The sequence below is a fragment of the Orbicella faveolata genome, unplaced genomic scaffold (assembly GCF_042242905.1).
Source record: "Orbicella faveolata isolate gen_17 unplaced genomic scaffold, um_ofav_v1 contig_25, whole genome shotgun sequence".
In the NCBI taxonomy this organism is placed as follows: Eukaryota; Metazoa; Cnidaria; class Anthozoa; order Scleractinia; family Merulinidae; genus Orbicella; species Orbicella faveolata.
The window spans coordinates 20,860,709-20,884,531 of NW_028301553.1; the positions used below are offsets into that span (position 1 = coordinate 20,860,709).

The 23,823-nt window shown below is 39.6% G+C and overlaps 1 protein-coding gene and 1 long non-coding RNA gene across 6 annotated transcripts; one reads left to right on the forward strand and one right to left on the reverse strand.

The window, feature by feature from the left end:
- Positions 1-637: 637 nt before the first annotated feature.
- LOC110048950 (uncharacterized) lies at positions 638-22,787 on the forward strand. 5 transcript variants are annotated; one of them, XM_089294261.1, is made up of 19 exons: positions 646-879; positions 3,293-3,670; positions 6,307-6,561; positions 6,761-7,027; positions 7,403-7,696; positions 7,850-8,161; positions 8,349-8,384; positions 8,463-8,582; positions 9,080-9,101; positions 9,251-9,290; positions 9,934-10,192; positions 11,345-11,455; positions 12,011-12,201; positions 12,314-12,436; positions 12,539-12,609; positions 13,564-13,604; positions 13,688-13,784; positions 19,129-19,228; positions 22,408-22,787. In XM_089294261.1, exons 1-19 carry the CDS (start codon positions 729-731, stop codon positions 22,474-22,476), a joined length of 2,937 nt encoding a protein of 978 aa, XP_089150387.1. In that variant the 5' UTR covers positions 646-728; the 3' UTR covers positions 22,477-22,787. The 5 variants fall into 5 exon arrangements, with proteins under 5 accessions (XP_089150391.1, XP_089150390.1, XP_089150387.1 ...); XM_089294262.1 differs by lacking the exon at positions 646-879 and adding an exon at positions 1,476-1,673; XM_089294264.1 differs by lacking the exon at positions 13,688-13,784 and having other exon boundaries at positions 640-879.
- On the reverse strand, positions 15,667-16,899 carry LOC149109363 (uncharacterized). Its single transcript, XR_016208689.1, has 2 exons — positions 16,508-16,899; positions 15,667-16,261 (listed from the first exon to the last, which is right to left on the reverse strand). It is a non-coding gene; the product is annotated as an uncharacterized LOC149109363 (long non-coding RNA).
- Positions 22,788-23,823: the final 1,036 nt, after the last annotated feature.

Sequence of the window (23,823 nt, forward strand, 5' to 3'; positions counted from 1 at the left end):
CAAGATGACGAATTTAACGCTCCCTCGCTCGCTCGAAATACACCTGCATTGGAGGCTAAGTGAAATCGGTCTCGCTATTTCGCTGTTAAAAAAAATTATCCTGTAAAGGCAACGCTACTAGTGGCTCAGTATTACTGATTGGTTTACTGGTTATCACCAGATACATTTAACTGTAACTTGTTCCGGTTCTAGGTATCAACCATTGGATATTTTTGGGTGTGAAACCAACAATGAATTAGTAAAAATCTTTGTCACAGTATCTAGCCAATCAAATCACGTGTCTCCAGAGTAACCCTTTTCCTCATGTCAAGGCCCTGCCCGCTAGGAGGGACGAGAATGAGTTGACGGCAGCGGTGATATCAAACTTCGACTCTAAATATTAACAGATTCAACTAAATGAGCCATCGAGTAATTCCACTGAGGTGTACAAGTTACTTTTATTAGTATTATCTCATATGATAAATGTGCTGATAAATTGATTTTAAGTTTATACTGGTCAAGTTATCTTGAGAGTTAAAAGGGAAATCACAATCGATGAAGATAAACCACTTAACTTTGATTTGTGGAAAAAAGGAAACGAAAAGAGAACACGAAAGCACATTAAGCTCTTGCACCTAAAGGAATCCATTTTGCGTTAGACCAACGGTGAGGAGCCTGGAATCTAAAGTTTACAACGTGAAGGTTTGTCACGCTATCGGACATGAACCTTGTGAAATGACCTGGACTATATGTGGAGGAGAGCAGACGAAAGAAATCTCGCAATTTGCCTTGTGAATATCGTAGTCACAATGCTTAATTTAAGAAGCAATGAAATGACGAGCTTTGGAAAATGCATGGTTTGCCTGGTACTTAATTTGACGACGTATTTCTATTGCGGAGGTGAGTATTACACCACAGACACTGTTAGCAGACAATTTTATATATTTACGAATGACTGAGGACTTAAAACGTTAGCACGATCGTTACAAAAACGATGGATTCGTGCTATCGAGCAATGGTCATATCATTCTTTTTGAAGCTGTTAACAGATATGGCACACACAGACACCTCCGCCTCCAAGTAAATATACCGCGACATGACAGAACTATGTCATTAAGTCTCATTAACTTCCGCTTAGAGGCGAATGGCAATTGCTAAAGATACCCTACCACAAATTTCTTGATCTACATTTCACCAGGAATGGATGTCAGCTGTAAATTATTACTTTTTATCCAACAACTCATGTGACCAAAGAAGCAACGTGGTCTACCTGTAATTGTGTCAAACCATTTCCCCTGTTCCGTTCAGCTGATTTTCGATTTGACATAAAAGGTTGTTTGCAAAGAATATAGAACTGCTTTGTGCGATTGTTTATTCATCATTTTCTGGCATAAATGCAAAAATGGCCTTAAATAATGACACGATGGTCAGTGGGAAACAGGCTTTAATACTCTTACAGGCACTCTCTCTCATGCGTGTTGTGTGACTCAATTCGCGTGATGTGATCAGGCTGATTAAACATGGCGACGTTGACCTCTAGCGGCGATAAACGAGTGTTTTTTTCCTTTCTTGAGTGACTGCGACACCACAGTTTAGAGACTTGAAAGTTTTCTGTAGGCTGATGGCCGCGGCTAACGTTCTTTCGTCAAGCTACCGTTTATATTTTATCCTGTTTCTGATACTTCCGCATGCAGGTACGTTTCAGTGATTCAGTGTCTATTCGACATCTGGTTCATTTGCTGCATGAAATAAAAATAGGATGGTGTTCGTGACAAATATGGGCAAATTACATTCGTTAAACTAGAGGATAAATTCTGATCACAAATAAGTTTAATATAAGCATAGAATTATATAAAGGAATACATGTCAGATGGTTGTCTGAAGCCCATATTCACAGTAAAGACAGTTTAGGTCCAGGTCAAACGTCGAACTTCACATGAGACGAACTTCTGTAAATTGCAATTTGAGTCGATCCAAAAGGATGAAGCTCGGGTCGATCAGAATTCGAATTTAGATCGACTAAACGTCGAACTTATCATGAACTTAATTCGCTCAGTTTAGTCGATCAGCTTAGTTCGTCTCATGTGAAGTTCGACGTTTGACCTGAGCCTTAGCTAAGTTTGTTTGAATTCATAATACGGTTAACCAAAGTGTCCCGTGTTATTCAGTGAAATGTTGATGTAATTCATTAAAAGGATAAAACCCGGGGATAAAGCAAAACTTTTTCTCCCGCGAAATCATCATTAGCTGTCATCAGCCGAAGTTACGTGAGATTGTTAGGGAGAATGCAACAAAATTGGATACGCAAGTATGACTGTAAGAAATTGACATCAAGCTTTGATATCAGCAGTTTTCCCGGGGGTGGGTACTCCTTGAATATTTGGTGAGAGTGTACCACACGGATTTCTAAATCTTGGCCCTTATTACGTTCTTTTGCGTACCCATCTCAGTTTCAGATGTTTACTTCATGCAGGGACCTTAAACCTCACGGATCGACTTTTTTGTGTCGTCATAGTCATCTTTTATGATTGTCCACCAGCATTTACTTATCTTAATAAGTTGTTTATTTCTAGGGTTTGTAAGTGGTATTTTTCAGTTCAGGCTATGGCTAGGTGTCTGCTTGATGCCTCTTTCTTCCGCGTTTCGTGCGTGTGGCAGTCAGCCGGGTGTCTAGCTCACTGTGTATATAACTGAGTGTCCCCTAGCAAGAGAGGAACGGCTGCATTTTTGTGCCTGTTCAATTTAAGGACGAATTAGATGAAATGTAACATTTTTAGCCGTATGCCGTTAGTTCGCTTTGTTTGGGTGTTGTCCACTGCTGAGATCTCAGTTGGAGTGATGCGGAGGGGAGAAGGAAAAATGACATAGCGCGCCTGTCTATAGTGCGCTGAACTCCGAGCTGGGACACTGGTCTGTGTAATTTCGTTGAGTTCTGTAGCAAAACACTTAAATATGCCTCCCTCCACAAAGGAGTATAAATGACAGTGAACAGCTGTGGGTAACGCTGCGATGGAGGAATATAATCCCATCCACAAGGGGTAGAAATACTCTTAGTCCCTTCATACCATGGAAACCAGCCTGTCGGGCCACCGGGCCCAAATACAGATTTCATCTTTTTACCAGTTAGGTTATTTCAGTTTCGAAGTAAACACCGTCTCCTAAGGATTATGGATAGATACATGAATTAAAAAGACGTTACAAGACCTTTACAAAATCCATATATTCGGTCTTAAATGGAGTTATATAGTTTCAATTTTATTTCTGAGGGTTTTTAATACTTTGTGAGAGATACTGACAATTTTGCCTTTTGCAGTCTGTGGACCACAGTTCACCTCGCCCTTTAATGGAAACCAGGTGACCGGAGTTCTTGGATCATCTGTTAACTTCACTTGGGCCTTTCATGGAGGAAACGTAGACATAGTTGAGTGGGGAACAAAAAAGGTTGACAGTGCTGCTGTTAGCTTTGAAGATGTTCTGGTTTCCATAGACAGGCTCCAAATAATCTTTCGTACACAGAATCCTCCATACAGTGGACGTGTGAGTGGAATCTGGGACGGAAGTAGTCCTGGACAGGCCACTTTCACACTGCACTCAATCCAGAAAGCAGATGAAAGGTTCTATGTTTGCAGACTTTCACCTGAAAGTCTTGGTGCGCAATCTGTATCTGATACTGTTCAGTTGCTTGTTGTGGGTAAGTGAAGAAAGAAATTTTTTCGCCTTGTTTTAATTGGCCTAGGGAGAGGCCCACTTCTTATATGTCTTCCTGTAACATGAGCTTTTTTTTTTTTTTTTTTTTGACGTCTTCGTCCGGTGCGGCCGATCACGCGGTTATGCGACGCGATATACTCAAAAAACTTTAGGAGCTTGCTTTTAAACTTCTTCAGTTGTAATTTCACAATTCATTGACTGGATTCCTTCATTCATCGTGGATTCCGTGAAAAGTCTATGGATGCATATATCTTTTAAATCATCCTGGGTGAAGGAAAGGCAAGCGCCTCAGGTATAAAAAGCACCAATAAAAACGGTAAACATACAGCACAAAATAGAAAATTAACATCTATCGTCTGAATTTCTTTGATTTAGAAAACGCACCCAAAAAATAAACATGAATCTTCGAAGATGCCTCTGCTGTTTAATTAACCGTTTAGAATTTTTCACTGTGTACTCCTTGCGTCCTCAGTGGACACGAGCTTTTATTGCAACCGGTAAGATCAAATACAGTAAGAGTTACCGCAATGTCATTTGTAGATAAATTATTTGCATACCGTACGAGTATCGCTTTTGCACATGAAAATCGCTTATAACTGTGAAACTCAGAAAACCGCGAACACTTTGATTTGAATCTGACAAGTCAAATGTGTGCTGACCAATCACAATAACGTGTATGATGGCTTACTTGGACAAAATAGAAATTGACCTTGCGTAGGGTCTTATCTGTTCAGTGTAAGTCCTAGAAAGAAAGACTTAGTACCGTCTATAAATAAAGCTTAACACTAGCACTAACACTAACACCAACACTATTACTAATACTAATACTGATACTGATACTGATACTGATACTGATACTGATACTGATACTAATACTAATACTAATACGTCATTAAATAGCTCTGCTATTCGGTGTTTGTCGGTAAGAACAGTGTCTTTTTCAATGGGCGTTATGTCATTTGCTTGTTTAGAGTTGCTAGAGTGTAAGAAGGGCTGGTATGTCCTCCAAAACACCTGCCTGCGCCTTTTTATAAAAGAATTCTCTTATGGCTTTGCGCCTTAATGAAGCGCAGATATTTCTTTGTGTTTTGTATAGCTAATAATTATTATCCGTCCTATCCTTTGTCAATATTTTCCAGGCCTATTTCTGTAGCGTATCGCTTGCGCCATTCCTCTGTGATGTAAGAGACTTGATTGCTCCGCACCTGAAATTGTTTCAACGGAGCATGCTCGTTAAGCACCTCCGTAAAAAGTGTTTCTAACACAAAAAGTTTGTCGTCTACGTCTTCAAAGATATCTATGACACCAAAAGGAACAGTTTGCAAATCAGCTAACAATATATCACGATCAAAATACCTTAGACTGCGGAAACACAGCTTTCTCGATTTCATTTTTCAACGACAACATAACAACATAATGACCTTTTGATGAAAATAATATTTGTAGTTATGTTAGTTACCAAACAAAATGATTACAAATTCGATTCTTTCCAATCTTCGCGATAGCCATTTCATTTTCAAAAGGTTACAACTTGCTGAGTCGACTTAATTTACAAACATTGAAATTTAATAAAACTTCCGCGCAAACCAACACAAAATTTAGGGTATTACCCATCGCAGGTTTCAGATAACCATCCAACCCACAGTTATGAAGAAGCACGATGACACCTTCGTTCTGATAATATATAATCGTCTTCTGATTCACTTCTCTGCAAGTCGAGACCACTTGAACATCACCAAAAACGTATACGTAATAGACCTCTTTAGCTTGGGCGGTTTATTTCCTATTATAGACCACGTGATATTCTCTAGAGAATTTTCTTTTATCCATCTTAAAATTATTCATTCATACACATGCGAGTATTTAAAAATTTCAAAGAGAGAATTGTCAAGAGTATAATCACGTGGTCTGCAATGGGAAAACAAACCGCCCAAGCTAAAGAGGTGCATTGATCATGAGTCGTAAGTCAACAAAGGATTATATTCATCAAGTAATCCCTGAGGAATCATCAAAGCACACGACAAAAATATATTAGCTTACAAAATCCGACCGGTACAACCCTTGACCCATCACATAACATTTTAAATTAGATAATACGTTATTACTGACAACCAATACATAACTAAGTGTACTACATAGAGTGTCTTGGAACCAAAACCAACCCAATTACAGTACCCTATAACAACTGCAACAGACAAGAACAAAATAAACCAATGAGGACTCGTAGCAAATGCGCGTACCTGATGAAAAGCGCGGGAAAAGTGCATACCGAGTCGAAATAAGTTTAGGTTTCCATCTGATTAGTTGATTAAGAGGCGCTAAAATATTGTAAACCAATCACACAACGTAGTAAAGCTGCACCAAAGCAAATCAAAATTACTTGCCACAGTAAATTGAAAACTACTCATATCTCGATTGAGTAGATATATCAAACACTCCAGACAGTGTTTCACCACATTTCGCTTGGAAGTTAGTCAGAAATACTCCGCTGCGTGTCGTATTTTCGACTCTCTTCGCAGTGTGTGGAATTAAGGTAAAACGCGGCCTCTTGTGATTGATATGTTATGTACTAGCTGTAATCCTTTTTTAACACTGCTCAAAAATTTTCTTTCTTCGCAGAAATACCAGTTATCAGCCTATCGTTAATAAACGGAAGTTACATTGAGGGATCTTCAGTCAATATCAGTTGTACAGCGACTGGAAAACCAGACCCGGAAGTATCATGGATACGAAATGGACAAACTAAAATTACCGGACGGAAAACAGCGTATTTGGCCTTCGACCAAATAAAGAGAACAGATGATGGACTGTATACATGTACTGCTAACAACTCAGCAGGAACACAATCTCACAAAGAGATCTTGGTGGTTCGTTGTGAGTCTGAGCTATTACTACATCTTCAGTATTCACATCTTTAGATCAATCTTTTGACTTAACTGTTTTAAAAGGCACACGTAAGTTTAATATATCTTGCGGACTTTCTCAATTAGATATGCAAGAGATTCTTTAAAATTTAGGGTGGAGTCCTTTTGCCTTAGGTCTGAAGCGAACCTTTTCCTTTTTTCTTCCACAGACCCAGCAGAAATAGTCAGTTTTACTTCATCAGCTGCCAAGTCTTGGATTGGTCAGACAGTGACGTTGAAGTGTGTGTCAGATGGTGTTCCTACACCAACACTCACCTGGTACAAACCTGATGGAAATGAATTAAAGACAGTCACAGCTAAAGAAAGTACATTGGAGGTGTCCTTAAATGATGAAAAAAATTTTGGTGAATACAAGTGTGTCGCTCACAATGGCCTTGATCCTTTAAAAGACGTCTCGGTTACTCTGGCACAAATACGTATGTTTATGCTTAACAAAGTATTTGAGCTTACTAGTCCAGCTATTTAAAAGCCCCTTTCTCTTATGATCTAAAAGTTAACCAGTTCACTTAAGTGCTGTAGAAAGTAATAATGCTGAACTGACGTTTCGATCACATATTTTGGTTTTAGACCTATATAGTGTTAACAGCCATGGACGTTAAAAATTGTAAAATTAAAATCCGGAAATAAAGGATTCTTTTCCCCGGTTATTACGGGTTTCCGCATTCAAAAGACGTCGTTACCACTAGTTTAACGATCAAGGTGATGGACTGTTATAACATGTTGTCAACTTCATTTCAGTACAAAGAGAGATATAATGATTCAAATCAAATTTCTTCTTTTGATTTCATTAGAAGAACCAGGATCCCCGGTCATCATATCTTCAGCCACAGACATTCAAGCCACCTCACTGACAGTAAAATGGACTGCACCAACTAATGATGGAGGGATTCCTGTGACAGCATACCGAGTGGTCATACTAAAGGGTAGCACTGAGATAAAGAATGAGAATTTAACTGACCCTGGAATAACCAGTCAGTCTGTTGGAGATTTGGAGAGAGATACCGAGTACAACGTGGAGGTGTTTGCCAGAAATGCTGTCTTTGAAGGTGCACCTGGGCAAAAGACTATCAGGACAAAGGCTATCGGTAAGATATCCAGAAGCTTTCCGTAATTGAATATTCAACCTTGATGATGGCAAGATGTCACTTAAACTACTATTTCGGAACAAATCATGGGGGAAACACTACAAATTTTATCCGACTATTAGCAAACAGTATCTTGAATATCATTATCCTCAGAAATTCCCGAAACACCAGACATCATAGACGTGCCCACCGAGATACACAGCGATGAAGTGGTCTTAAAATGGACAACACCAACTAGCAATGGAGCGGACATCACACAATACACGGTGTATATTAGAAACGTTACAAGTAGCGATACCGTAGGAGACTGGAGAAAGCTTGAAGTCATTTATGATGTCTCTATCCATGCTTACGTCGTCACACTCAGAAAAGGCCAGCAGTATGACTTAGTGGTGACTGCAACCAACAAATATGGAGAAAGTTTGAGAGAAAAAAACAACATAAAGAGGATCAGAGTTTTAGGAGGTACAATAACAACAAAATACAAATTATTTCACTAATTTTTGATCTCCAAATTTCTTTTTTTTTAAACAAATGAGTAACTGTACAGTAAATAGATTTATTTGAATCCTTACCGAATAGTGAGTATTATTATCTTCGAGTACTGTTTTTAGTGTGAATCCTAATTCTGTCTTCTTTCCTGTTATTGTAGAGTCCACTAGATCCACTGCGAACCAGAATCAAACAGGTAATGAGACAATTCGGTGTGTACCTGCATAACTGAACACGTGTTCCTATTTCTAACGTTTATTATGAACATTATCAGTTGTTAGGTGCGATAGAGAATTGGAGATTCTTCATGCTGTTTATCTCAGTGTCATAATCCTATTGGTGATAATCATAGTTGTTATTGGTGTTATCCACTGGAGAATACGTCGAGGTCCAGGTAATCGTATCACATGCCTTACTAAAATTCAAATTAACAAAGTTATCGAGTCGTCCAAGCGGAATTACCCTCAATTCCTCATACTTGAATAAATTAGCCGTTACTTATGTCTGAAATGGCCCCTACTGGATACTTTTCCTATCCTTTTCTGCTGTTCAAATCGTGAAATTTCCTCCCCATTTATACACCCTCATCCTGATATGTAGCCCTTCTGGGCAGAGTCTTCCCGTAAGTCCATCTTAAGGAGAACCTTCCAGAGTCCATGTCAAGTTTGCCTCTGGCCGATCCAAGCGTGCAACGGAAAAAGTCTCGGTTGTCTGGGATACGAGCGTAACTAAAATGTGTCCGATTCTCTTAGTCATGCTGTTTCTTAATATAGTTCACAAAAGTCATAAAAAGAGATCCCTTATGAAGGCATCGTGGCATGATACTTTTTTAAAGCAGCCCATTTCGTTTCGTTATATATTTTGTCATTCTCATATTTTCTTGTTTTTCAGACATTCTTAAGTGTGGACAGCGGTGAGTACAACAATCAAAGTTCAGTTGTGAAAAATCTCAAATGTTTTTATAGTTTATCCTTTGCCTTAGGGAAGGTTTTAATAAAACTACACATTTAGGAGGCAGTGCTTATTTCAAAGAGTTCAAAATGAAATGTTTTGTAATTGCAGTATTAGCAGGTCTTCGTCACGTACGGATGCCATTCAGATGGTAAGTTCTTCCTTCCATTTCTCTTTTGGTATAGGCTCACGGAAAAAGCTGTTTCTAGCAGAAACGGCAGGTTGGCATAGATACACGAAGGAAATTTTCTTTCTTATAAATAAAATGAATGCCTTCGAATATCCGGAGGGGGAACTGCCAAATAAAAAGGACGGGAGTGTTCGTTGTACCTTTGAGGGGTTGAAAAGGCAGTTGTGGTACTTTTTAGGATGTTCAGCCTCAAACGGTCCACAGCGGGAGCTTTCGCGGTATCTTTTAGGGTATTGAGCCGAAAAAATATGACAGGAGATATTTGACAATCAGCTGATTTATGACAATGCTTTCAAAAACTTTACAAGTAAAAGATGTTCGAAGCAATCGTATCAATCGGTATTGAAAATCATGAAAGTATCAGTTAATGCATTGTTTTAGAATTGGTACCTCTTAGTGGTGAAAAAGGTTTCAAGCCGGGCCCACGAAACAGGAACTTGGTAACTCTTAGGGGTTCTTTACAAAACTTCTGACGAGCAGCCCGGATAGAAGTCCCCCCCACCACGGATTCGAATCATTCGTGAACATTTGTGGCAGCTCCTGTTACGCTGATGAAGTTAGTTTTGTCGTATAGCTTCATAACTTATTTCCTGTTCCTTTCAAGAGCCCTGTTGACCACCACGAAGCAGAAATTCAGTCCACAGAAGCAAGCGACATTACCAGCACAGCCTACGAGATTCCTAACAGTGGTGGAGACTACACGCCGCTTCATCCGTTAACAAGAAGCTGGGAGATCAGTCGAGAGCAAGTCGATATCATTAAAAATATCGGAAAGGGGGCTTTCTCCCAAGTCGCTGAGGCAACAGCTAAGAACATCTATGGCAGCCAAGGGGTCATAACTGTGGCCGTGAAAATGTTGAAAGGTTATAGAAAACTTTTAGTTAAAGAGACAACTTGCATTCTTCCGTTGTCAGAATTGAGTTAGGAAGCGTCCACACTTCGCCCGAGAAATTTCAATAGGCAGTTTTATTTCTAAGGTTAGGACTATAGTCCACATGTACTAATCCGTCACGATAACGGAGCTTTTCGAAAACGCTCTTCAAACCCGAGGAACTTAAAAATGAGCGGTGATTGTTCCTCTGGCATTGTGTGGACAGAAAACATTTGATGCGTTTCCCGAGTAAAACCTCCGTTTTTAAATTCCTCCGCCGTAGTGTGGACGGAGCCTTATCGTTCGACTGGATTGATTTAAGTGATCAATTCATTATCAAAATAGATCGACTGATGGACTAATGGATTGATCGATCGATCGATAGTTCGATGGATCGATGGATCAATTAATTGATTCATTCATTCATTCATTCATTGATTAATTGATTGAACAATTGATTCATTCATTCAATCATGCATGCATTCATGCATTCATCCATTCTTCCATTCTTTCATTCAGTCATTCGCCCATTCATCCATTCATCCATTCAGCCATTCGTCCATTCGTCCATTCGTCCATTCGTCCATTCGTCCATTCGTCCATTCGTCCATTCGTCCATTCGTCCATTCGTCCATTCGTCCATTCGTCCATTCGTTCATTCATTCATTCATTCATTCATTGAACAATTGGTTCATTCATTCAATCATGCATGCATTCATCCATTCGTCCATTCATCCATTCTTCCATTCTTTCATTCAGCCATTCGCCCATTCATCCATTCATCCATTCTTCCATTCGTCCATTCGTCCATTCGTCCATTCGTCCATTCGTCCATTCGTCCATTCGTCCATTCGTCCAATCGTCCATTCGTCCATTCGTCCATTCGTCCATTCGTCCATTCGTCCATTCGTCCATTCGTCCATTCGTCCATTCGTCCATTCGTCCATTCGTCCATTCGTCCAATCGTCCATTCGTCCATTCGTCCATTCGTCCATTCGTCCATTCGTCCATTCGTCCATTCGTCCATTCGTCCATTCGTCCATTCGTCCATTCGTCCATTCGTCCATTCGTCCATTCGTCCATTCATCCATTCATTCATTTAAACAGGCTGACACGTTTGGTTAATTTGATTTGCCTGTAATAGAAAACGCTCCTGAGTCCGACAGGATGGACCTGTTGTCAGAACTTGAGGTGATGAAAAAACTGAAGCCTTACCCTCACGTGATCAAGCTGATAGGATGCGTTACTGAGTCCGGTAAAGGAAATGGTCTTAAGATATTATTTGTATACATTAATGAATGCGTCTACATCAATTTTTAGGAACGTGTGAACAAAATTGCTCCTCCATTATTTTGAATGGCAGCTTTATAAGTTTGTAGGAACAAGAGCCTGACTACCAGATAAGCTCGTTGATTCACTGCACATTTGACAATTGGCCTAAAATCTTCCTTGGCCTATTTATATTTGAAGTGTAATCACATCTGTGAAGGGTTTTAATACGGAAACGCTGAATGGGGAGGGCTTACATTTGTGGGGAGCCTTAAAAGGGTAATCTTGCCTAAAAATAAGCAAACAGCTAGGCCTTTAACCAAGGAGGCTTGTAAGAGAGGAAGAAGGCTCATAACCGGTACTTTACGCTTTAAAATGAACTGCACGTACATATGCCCTTGCCTTTAAACTTCACATCAGTGCGAATTATATACTACCTCTATTCGTTAACGCTCCAGCCTAAAATTGAAGTTTAATCTTCTTTTTCTCGTCTCTGTATTTTTTTGCGCTTCACGTGATACCGGTGTTTCTTTTTCTTTAGATCCGTTACTGGTCCTTATTGAGTATGTTCCGTACGGTGATCTGCTGGGTTATTTGAGGAAGAGTCGTGGCCTCAATGACACGTATTTTAATAACCCGGATAGAAAGCCGGAAACCAACCTAACTTCAAAGCAGTTGATAAGGTTTGCATGGCAAATAGCTGACGGGATGGCTTATTTGTCTTCAAGGAAGGTGAAAGTCTATAATAATTGCTATTCAATGACTGAAAGGTTATTTTCGAAGTAGAATATGACTTAACACAATTGCAGTAAAGCAGATCAACTAAAAATGACATCTGTTTTAGATAATCCATCGTGACTTGGCGGCCAGAAATGTTCTTGTTGGTGAAGAAGAGAAATGTAAGGTGACAGATTTTGGGATGGCGAGGAATGTTCAGCAAGATGATATTTACACCAAACAAAGTCGAGTGAGTACATAAGCCTGACCGAATGGGACTACTGATAAACATCTGACAAATATCATAGGATAGCATAAAGACGTCTTGTTAAGTTATTTGTTTATCTTCCAGGGCCGGTTGCCTGTTAAGTGGACTGCTTATGAAGCTTTGTTATATGGAACCTACACAACACAAAGTGACGTGTAAGTGCTAAACAACTTAACAACATTTGTCTCCACGTTGAGTTGTTTGTCAAGGGCTTATAAAAGCTCATGAAGGATAAGATTTTTACCAGGTGCTCATAATCGCTTTTGATTACTTTTAAAATAACAACAATGAAAAAGACTGAGCGTTGCACCTGTGGAAATGAAATGGGCTACCCCAAGAGGCAAAAAAATATCTCGAACTCGTGGGAACTCGAACCCACAACCAGACTGTACAGACTGACCTTCGAGATTAGAGAGGATGGAGGTGGCTCGACCTTTGAATCAAACCAGAATGACTGAGAATAAAAGAAAGAACGAAGGGAGGTCACTGATTTTTATATTATGAAAATTGACCGAGGAAGAAAAGGCTAATTAATTTTCTGTGATAATATCGTGATGGTTGCCTAATATATATACTTCGTGGAGGGTACATAAGGAAAGGTTAGTGAAGATGTTGAACGTCTCGTGGTTTACTTATCATTGTTGCTTAATATTTCTACTAGTTTGAGCGGCCATTGCATCAAAAATACCCAGACATGCCTAGGCCCGTTATGAACCGTTTTTCCCCCTCCCCCTCCGTCTCCCGCTTTGATTGGATAATCACGTGTTCCCTTGACGGCCCAAAACAAGTGTTTCGTGTAGAGTTGGTAAAAGCGATTCACAATTAAAGAAGTTTATCCTGACATAACAACTAGATGCAATAATTTTTGAAAGTAAGTTCGGATTTGAAAGATATACATCTAGATCTGTGACAGAGCGATTCTCTAAAAAGATCGAATTCTTGGGAATCACAGTTTGCTCAACAGACTAAGAAACAAGAAGGGCAATATCAGAGAGCCAAACAATGTTGACTTTAACAACCTTTGCTGCCCTCCATTGCTCCCCCAACTTCTCTTTCCGTACAACTTTTTGATGCCAGTAATGTATCATTTATGTTTATTGTTTTGGCAGTTGGAGCTATGGCGTGCTGCTGTACGAGATTCTCACCATAGGTAGGTTTAGTTACACATCATTTACATTTAAGCTGTAACTGAGTCGTGCAAACCATCATGTTACCTGTGTTTATCACATCTAGGTGGATCTCCTTATCCAGGAATAAACCCTCGTCAAATTGCAACGAAACTTCAGGAGGGATTCAGAATGCCGAAGCCTAAACATGTGGATAACAAACTGTAAATACATGTCTTGTTGCACATTTTTTTATGTGAAGCGTGGTTAGCCGATGTGTGCGCTTAAATAGACAACGTTGTGATGCAATAACGCGGTAAAAATGGTTGCCAAAACACGAACAAACAGATCACTGGCAACGCGCTGGTGTCATACTGTTGCCTTCAGAGGAATCTTTGCTGCGATCATTGTTTACATCTTGCCTTTTTAACTTAGAAAATATTTATTATTTTTCAAGTTGCAGTGGTGGAACGATTTCACTCCATCACTCCATCCGTCACTCCTTCACTCCTTCACTTCTTCACTTCCCGTTAGACATTTGGAGACCCGGTGGGGGGAACTCCCATATGAAAAGACAAGGGATCAAGGGATGCTCGTCGGAAAATTTGAATTTAACTCCTAAGGGAGACTAATGTGGACGTTGCTTGAGCTTCATTAAACCCCTAAAAGATACCGCTTAAAACAGAATAGGTTCGATTACTCGCCACTGTTCAAGAAAGGATTCCGCGCGCACTTGTAGACCCGACTCGCGTACTCGAGAGATCAGCGGAAATCAAGCCTGAAAACAGAAATTAAATGAGACCGTTTCTTTTATCATCATTTCCTCGAGTGCACCCTAAAGGATACTTTGACAGCTAAAAATGATGACGTTTCGTCATCAACACCCTAAAGGAGACCAGATTCCTTGATTTGTACCCGAGACGACGAGCATCCCGGACCTTTTCATATAGGAGTCCTCCCGGGTTTCGAACATCAGCCATCTAAGGCCGTTTCACAGTCGCTGGCAGCGTGTCAAGTTAGTTATTTTCGAGAGGTGGAAGGTATAACGATTTTTTTCATGGTAAGGAAAATACTTATGGTTCTTCCTTAGCGATTCGATTCAGGGAAAGTCTTTGTGGTTTTTCCTTCAGAAACCAACGCGATATTGTGAATTCGAAATCAATCGTTATAAACGAATGATTAAAGGCTCCAGACGATTTTTTTAACACAAGAAACGGAAAGACAAACGCTACCTTTCGGTAAATGGTTTCTTGAAAGAAAAAGGAAAACCAATGATGAAGAAAACGAAAAATAATCAGTAGTGCACTAGGATTTGAACTCCCGGTGTTTCGCTCGGCGAGCTACCGCTTATCACACAGCGCTACTTTACATCACTTTTAGGAAAAGTCAAAATATTAATGATTTATTTACGTTCCGCAGAATAAAGTGTTTCATTTAGTCTATACCTTAATCGGTGAAAGTTTTAGCTTTCTGGCTGTGATATTGAAGGGGCATTGAGTTTCAAAAGCTGCAAACTGTTTTTAGGTTGTGAATGCCCTGCATGATGAGCCCATACAGTCTTTGTAAAACTTTGGATATTTTAAAGCCGCGTCATGCATCAAGTCTTTAATAAATCAAGCTGTAATTTCTTTGATTAATCGTAGCATGCTCTCTAAATATTAGAGTGGATATTTTTGTAGCTCTATCAGAAACTGAAGCGCTTGGTAAGGAAACTGATATTATCAACAAAGAACCCGCTATAAGAGTACATACAGTGGCTAACTATCAACCATTTCTTTTTACCAGATTTGTTAACGAGACCCCATAAACATCATTTCTTTTATAACAACTTTAAGAGCAGCTTCGCCTAAATATCAACTAGACTTGGAAATAGCGAAAAAATCGAATTTCTTCAAACTCGCCCAGAATGAAGCCCTACGGGCACTAGTTACAAAAATATCGTTTTAAGTTCGATAAATCAAAAATTATTTTTTTCCGCAATTTTTTCGTTTCGATGCCCCAAATCGGCCAAAATCCATCGAAAATGAGCGGCATATTCAGAGGCTCGTAAACTCAAAAGTAAAAATCTTCATTACAAACTGATTGCACGTCGTATTTGTACTTCCCTTTTTGTCTATTTAGAGTTAAATAGATCGTGATTTGATTAGAACTTAAATATTTGACGAATTTTCTAAATTAACGACCCAAGACAGCTTTACAAGAGGTCTACATTTAGCCTATTTTCAAATGCTAAAAAGGCGTTCTGGTACACGGCTTTTCCCAAAACGACTAGTTTGGTGTGAAAGAGCATTCTTTCTTCTTCAAATTAGTGAAATAAAATTTTTGGGTAAATAAAATCGCGAGCGCTGAGATAGCGAACTAAATGCAGCACTTCTTCCTGAAAACGTGACCTTTGACCCGAGCGTAACGAAACCGATTACTGCAAGAAAACCCGGAAGAAAAGCAAACGCTTCGTTATTTTGAAACAATTTCTAGTGATATCTCTCCGAAACCATGATTGCAAGAAACTATTTCCAGATATGAAATCTTCCAGGGTCAAAAAAGGAGCTAAAGGGCGCATTTTGACACAATAACTTTGTTTGCGGAGAATTGAAGTCAATGACCGTTAACGAATTCCAGTGAAATTTGCAAACTTGAAGTATGTTAGCCGATACTTACCTGAATATTTATATTAATAGAAGAGTCGTCTTCTTGGATTAACCTTCAAAAGAAGCAGGATCCAGATTTCAAAACCTCTAAAAGAGGAAATGTTTAATGTTCCGTGACCTGCCCGCTGCTATAAATTAGCTTAAATTCCATGCAAATGCCGACCGCATGTTTGTCGTAAAACCAACTGAACTCCACTGACAGTTTCCATGGGCAACCCCAAAATAAACAATCCCCAAAAATGTAAAGTGAAATTGGCTGTCTTCATGAACAGTTAGAAGCTAGAGTCAAGTTCCATTACCTTTTAAAAGTGCTTGATTCTACTTTGTTCACTCAGTAGTTACTGTCACGTTCGAATACTGCGTAGTATCGGTCACGCCAAAACACTGCAGACCGTGCAGACTGAGTAAGTTTCCATACAAAGTCTTGTACGCGTTTGTCTATTGAATCAAAAGTCAATTCTGCGCTTGTGCAGCCTATGGATAAATGACAGACTTTCAGATATATTTAACACTATTTTGTAACTAGACCCAAAAAAAGGAGTCACAATGAAAAGCCCAAACAAGTGTCTGCAGTAACACAGCGGTCAAACGTCTGCGCATGTGCGAGCAATGGAGCAACTAAAAGGCGGCCAAAATATTTTCATGACACTGTTCTTTTCGTGGGTCATCGGTATCCTATAAATGACATTTTCCTCGTCATTTATATATTTGTTTATGTTTTAGCCGGTACAACGAGACCTAACAGAAATGACTTGAGAGTTAAAAATTGTTCTACCTTCTGCTTGTTGCAGGTCTTTCTCTTCCGTGGTATGTATTTTCCGTGCTCCTTGAATTTTTTGTCCGCCTCGACTTTGCATTTAGTGCACCAGTTTTTTCCAGGTTTGTAGTTTAGAAAAGCTTTTCCCACCTGGTCAAAGACCAGGTACAGTCGGTTTGGGATCGGTATTTTGGCCAGCTATGCCCCCATGACGATGGACATGAACATCATTTGTCGTTTCGATTCATCTCGTTCCTGTGCTTCAGACAAATCAAGGATCCGGATGGAATCCCTCAGTCCTTGCCAAAATTTTTCCACCTCGTCTGAGCGAAGCCGAATCACTGCAATTGTCTTTTTCTTCTCCCATTTTTCCTTCTTTTACACATCGTTTGTCGTCCGTTTCCGGCGTCACGCATCGTGTGATTAATAAAAACAAATAAAAATATACTACGCTGTCGGCTCGTAGCATGACACGGGTTTTAAGACTTATAAACTTTTTTGGTAAAGCTCAAAACAAAATGGTAAATCAACAGAATACCGGTAACTTAATAAACTTTGTGTCTGAAAAGTCTTAAGTTTTCCTTTTACCTGCTTTCTTTTCCTTTTACAGATTTCTATGGACTTTTCAATTTTTTTTCGTAAATTTTGCGTGACACCGGTTGTTTCCCATGTTTTCCTTTAAATTTTTGCGCGGGAAATTGGCGCGCGGCTGCCAAAAAATGTACCAATTTGCGCGTGCCCGACGTTTGACCGCGGTGTTTTCTGCAGTCTGCACGGTCTGCACTGTTTTGGCGTGACCGATTCGCGGCATTCGAACGTGAGAGTAGTTGACAAAGTCGACCCAAACAAATAAATTCAAGCTCTTTTTAAAGGTAATGGAACTTGACTCTAGCTTCTAACTGTTCATGAAGACAGTCAATTTCACTTTACATTTTGGGGGATTGTTTATTTTGGGGTTGCCCATGGAAACTGTCAGTGGAGTTCAGTTGGTTTTACGACAAACATGCGGTCGGCATTTGCATGGAATTTAAGCTAATTTATAGCAGCGGGCAGGTCACGGAACATTAAACATTTCCTCTTTTAGAGGTTTTGAAATCTGGATCCTGCTTCTTTTGAAGGTTAATCCAAGAAGACGACTCTTCTATTAATATAAATATTCAGGTAAGTATCGGCTAACATACTTCAAGTTTGCAAATTTCACTGGAATTCGTTAACGGTCATTGACTTCAATTCTCCGCAAACAAAGTTATTGTGTCAAAATGCGCCCTTTAGCTCCTTTTTTGACCCTGGAAGATTTCATATCTGGAAATAGTTTCTTGCAATCATGGTTTCGGAGAGATATCACTAGAAATTGTTTCAAAATAACGAAGCGTTTGCTTTTCTTCCGGGTTTTCTTGCAGTAATCGGTTTCGTTACGCTCGGGTCAAAGGTCACGTTTTCAGGAAGAAGTGCTGCATTTAGTTCGCTATCTCAGCGCTCGCGATTTTATTTACCCAAAAATTTTATTTCACTAATTTGAAGAAGAAAGAATGCTCTTTCACACCAAACTAGTCGTTTTGGGAAAAGCCGTGTACCAGAACGCCTTTTTAGCATTTGAAAATAGGCTAAATGTAGACCTCTTGTAAAGCTGTCTTGGGTCGTTAATTTAGAAAATTCGTCAAATATTTACGTTCTAATCAAATCACGATCTATTTAGCTCTAAATAGACAAAAAGGGAAGTACAAATACGACGTGCAATCAGTTTGTAATGAAGATTTTTACTTTTGAGTTTACGAGCCTCTGAATATGCCGCTCATTTTCGATGGATTTTGGCCGATTTGGGGCATCGAAACGAAAAAATTGCGGAAAAAAATAATTTTTGATTTATCGAACTTAAAACGATATTTTTGTAACTAGTGCCCGTAGGGCTTCATTCTGGGCGAGTTTGAAGAAATTCGATTTTTTCGCTATTTCCAAGTCTAGTTGATATTTAGGCGAAGCTGCTCTTAAAAAGGCTAAAAGATTTTAATACCGTTTTTTTAAGAATAGATCCTAAAGGTAAATTTCTAACAAACAAAATTTCGGTTGAATCATGAATGCCATGTGGTCGTTTGAATGATTTAATTGTAGTGACAAATCGTCTTTCCTCTCTTCTTGCGGTTGCTAACAGTTTTTATTTATTAGATACCAGATTATGCTCAAGTGTTGGAAAGAAAATCCCAGCGATCGACCAACGTTTGCCAAACTAAAGGAAACGATGAAAGAAATGGAAAGAAACCACAAGGTAAACTCAGCTGAAAGCACTCTTTGTAACCTGTCATTCATATTCAGTAATGCAAATTTGATAATGTTTATTTTCCCTCTTTGTAAGTTTTTAGTTCGATTTTTATCACACCTTTGCATCCTATGCCATAATACATGCATGTAATCCCATTAGCACTTACGTAAATCAATACTTACTCCAAGAAAGCACTGTTTGTTAAAGTGATCTGCTGCATGCTGATAATTGCTGTTTGCCAAAATGTAGTAAATATACTGATTGTAACGATTTTCAGACGGAAAGGTTGCTGTGGAATACTTATAAACAAATTTTGGATATTCTGGTTTTTTTCATTCTATATTCTTTTAAAGATCATTCTATACTATTTATACTCAATTGAAGTCAACCATCAGACCATCAATTCAGTTTTTTTCATTCGATTATGAACTCAAGTCTTCTTTTGGGTGCATAATCGATCGCCTATATTTCCTTCCTTCCGATCCGTAGTGATCCAAAATTAACGCTGTCTGTGATCTAACTAGCGCCAGAGGCTTTCTTGTTTTCTGGCGTATACTTTGTCTCTGAAGAATATATCATTATTACGTTCGACAGAACGCAGTTCTAATCGCGTAATGCATAAAAATTTGAGACCTGTGTATCTATCTATCTATAGGGGGACACCAGTTTAGCCCCCCCCCCCTCCCCCCCAAAAAAAAATTCTTCAGGGGCGAATGACATCATGTTCATTCTAGTCGCGTCTCCATGTGCTCGTCGCGTCTCCATGTGTTTATCTGCTGCTAACGGCAAGTTGCGTATTTGAAGTTTGAAGTTAGAGTTATGGCGTTAAATGACCTTGTAAGCAAGATTTATCGATGTCTTCACGAAATGTACACAACGTTTGAGATAAACGCAAAGGTGCAGTGTGGCTGCTTGTTGTCTACCGTCTTGTCTTCGATCAAAAACCAACACTGCTTTGTGCGGAATAAATCGATGGAGGAAATGTGTCGTTTCACTTTGCTGACTTTGATTTCTGTGCACAAAATATATTACTTTAACTAACCGAGTTGTGTAGTTCGGTACATGGCCATGATTCGCGGTTATAGAACCATCTTACCGAGTTGTCTAGCTCGTTATAGCGGGTTAAATGAATGGAAACAGAAGCCGCACATATAACTAGATAATGATGGTATGTAAACAAACACCTAGAAAAAATGTTCAGCTAATTAAACGGCTAGGTGAATAACAGTTTATTTATATTACCGTAGTTATTCGGTTATAAGGCGCACGGTTTTTCGAGAAAAATCTGTCTTTGGGCGGCCAGTAAGTGGTAAAATTGGGGTGCGTCTTATAGCCAAGTATTTTCGCGCAACAAAATCTTAAGATCACAATTTGAGAAGAACTTACAGTGTAAACAACACAAGAAAAGGACACTAGTTGTTGGTCATTGACTTTTATAGATTTGGTAGTTCTGAAAAGAACCGGGGTAGCTCTGAAAAGAGCTTTTGTGGTGGTTGTTGTTGTTGTTCGTCTTGTCGGCTACTCTTCCTGCTCGCTGTCCGTGTCGAACTCGTTCTCGAACTCGTCGTCTGCTTCATCAGCTCCAGCTCCTTCTTCTTCCCACACAGCTTCATCCTCGGTGCCGTCCAGAGCGTTCGAAATTCCACAGGACTTGAAGGCGTTAGCGACTAAATCGGCGGGTATCTCTTGCCAAGCTTTGTGGATCCACTGTAAAACAAGTTCCTTACTCGGCGCCCGCTTTTTCCCCGAGGGAGTGTAAGTAAACGGACCGTTCACCATCCAAGCCTGATATTGGGAGCGTACCTTGTTCTTAAACGGCTTGTTAATACATTTGTCAAGGGGCTGCAATACGGGTGTAAGTCCGCCAGGGATGACAGCGACGTCATTATGTTTTTCTGGTCCCCTTTAGTCTCAGGTCATTGAAAGTAAATTAAAAATAACAAACAAAACTTGGCATAGACGCAGAGCCTGAATTATGAAATTGTACAAACCAAACCGAATTTCCCTTTGGACAAACGAGAAAATTTTCATGAACGCAAATCGAATGGGAGCTTTAAAATTGCTTACAGGTCAGAGTTTAAGCTTGTTCTCTTGTTTACGTTTTGAATTCATGCTGAGTTTACGTCAAAACATGAAATTTTGAAGGGCTACTATTTTTGCGAGTCTACGGAAACTGGCGCCGTCACGCAACGTTTTGAACAACAAATCGGCCATCGTAGTCTATACAGGGGACCTCTTCACTGGCAGGGACTTTGACACTATATCTGTCTGTGTACAACCTCGGTTGTTCATGAAAAATGTTGATTTTAGCAATAGACAGAGGTTGAAAGTCAGCTAGTTAAGTCATTTAAGGTATATATATGAAAGTGACGGTGTCGAACGCACTCATGATCTTTGATTACTACTAGTATATAGTTTTTATTTTAGTCATGCGGGAGGCGCGGTGGCCTCATGGTTAGTGCGCTCGTCTCCGGATCGAGCGGTCCGGGTTCGAGCCCTGGCCGCGGACATTGTGGGCAAAACACTTTACTCTCACAGTACCTCTCTCCACCCAGGTGTATAAATGGGTACTGGCGAACTTAATGCTGGGGGTGACCCTGCGATGGACTAGCATCCCATCCAGGGGGGAGATGAAATACTCCTAGTCGCTTCATGCTACAGAAACCGGGATAAGCTCCAGCCTAGTTGGCCACTTGGCTCGTATGCAGACTTTACCTTACCTATACCTTTATTTTAGTCATAACCGGTTTCGTTGTGACTTCAATTCCTAAAACATACAGAAGGTCGAGCTGTTTATCGCAGGGCTCTGTTACTTCACCCCAAAATACAGCCGAAATATTGCTACGAAATTCTCCAGAACACTAAGCTATGACAACTGAAGGCACGTATGTCGGAAATGGGTAGTGCCGGGTTACATTATCAGTTTGAAGTCTTTGCTTTGATGTCAGTTTCGTCGACGACCGGTAAAATTTGCACGAAACGACGACTGTTTACTTAGGCTAAGACATCAAGACTTCCAAAATATAATTGAAAATCTTTTTGCAGCTGGGGTTCAGGTCTTTTTAATAATTATATAATGGATTATGTTTTTACCATTCGTTTGTAGCTTTCGTCTTCTCTGTGACTGTTAATTTGCCCGTGAAAATAACAGCTTACTAATAATATGATTTACCTTTCTGTTACAGACCTACGTCAACCTCAAAGAGTATGACAACACTTTGTATGCAAATATTGACGATCTCGCGGCTGAATGACTGTTTTATCAGCTGACTTGGCCAATCAAGACGTTGCTTTTTGAATAATTTTAATTTTTTTGCCAGGCCTGCAACAAGAGCTCAGCTTTGTTCTGAAAAGCTTGCTCCCTCTTTTGTTGTGGGTGTCCGTGCTACAAGCTCACAGTGAGACAGTTGTGACTCTGGATATGCATCAACATCTACGACAGTTCAGTACTAAGGACTTAAGCTCCATAGAAAGTAAAATAACTCTGTGATTTTGTAAAGATAGTTTTTACAATCGTATTCACTTACATGTAGCTTAGTGTAGAAATTAAAGTGTAGAGCAGATATTTTATGTGTGATACTTAATCTTGAACTCAAGTGTCCTCATTCTTCGGGAGGGAACATCTGGTGGAGTCCAATTCGTTATCGTGTGTTAGGAATATGACACGTTAAGCAGCACGCATGCTCAGTAGTTTCGGCGGACTTTTAAACTCACTTAATAGTTGCAAATATTTCGGGATTAAATTTCCTATACAGGGAAAGATCAATGACTTCGTCTATTTTCAAGATGAGGGAGGAAAGAGGGCCGCCTCTTGAGTCTTATGGTAAACGTTGTTCTCACATCTCCTCACCCACCAACATATCTCTTGAGATTTTTTTGCAATAAGACGCTTCAACAGCTAACTTTATCGGTATCTAACTAGATATAGAAATGGTCAGAGGAAGAAACCGCTTCCATTTAAGTTTCAAAATGCGTTTATAGCATAGTTAACAAAGCCATTCTATCAAATTCAGTTCTCGAACAACCCTAACGCTTTTGTCATGCTCTCCAAAAACTGAATCAGGCTGGTGAATACAATTTCACCACGGATATTTTCTCCCAAGAGCAAGTCTGGGACAAGATTAACCTGCGACTTTACGATACTTACCGAGAGAATTGATCGGCCGGAAATTTAGTTCCAAAGTTCCTTTAGGCACTGGATTTGCTATACTTCTTTTCTTAGTTTGATAAAAATTCAGTATGTACAGTCAGTAAGTATCTGCCGACAGACTCAAGAGGTAACAGATTAAAGTGCCTTCAGAGATGTATTTGACTACGTTCCAGTTAAGATTTATCTTAATGATAATAAAGTTATCCGTAAAAGTCTCAATTTACAGAATAACCAAAGAAAAGACTCCGCGCTCTACCGATTGGTTCTGAGTGAACTCACAAGTTTGATGATATTCGTCCAATAAAGTTGAACGCAGCGGTTACCCCATTTTTAAACCTCGACTGCGAGAAATCTAGATAGTAATTCAGTTTATGTCAAACATCGAATTAACATACAGATTTATCGAGTAACTCCGTACAGTTTTTATTCCTTTTCGCTCTTGTGGCATCGC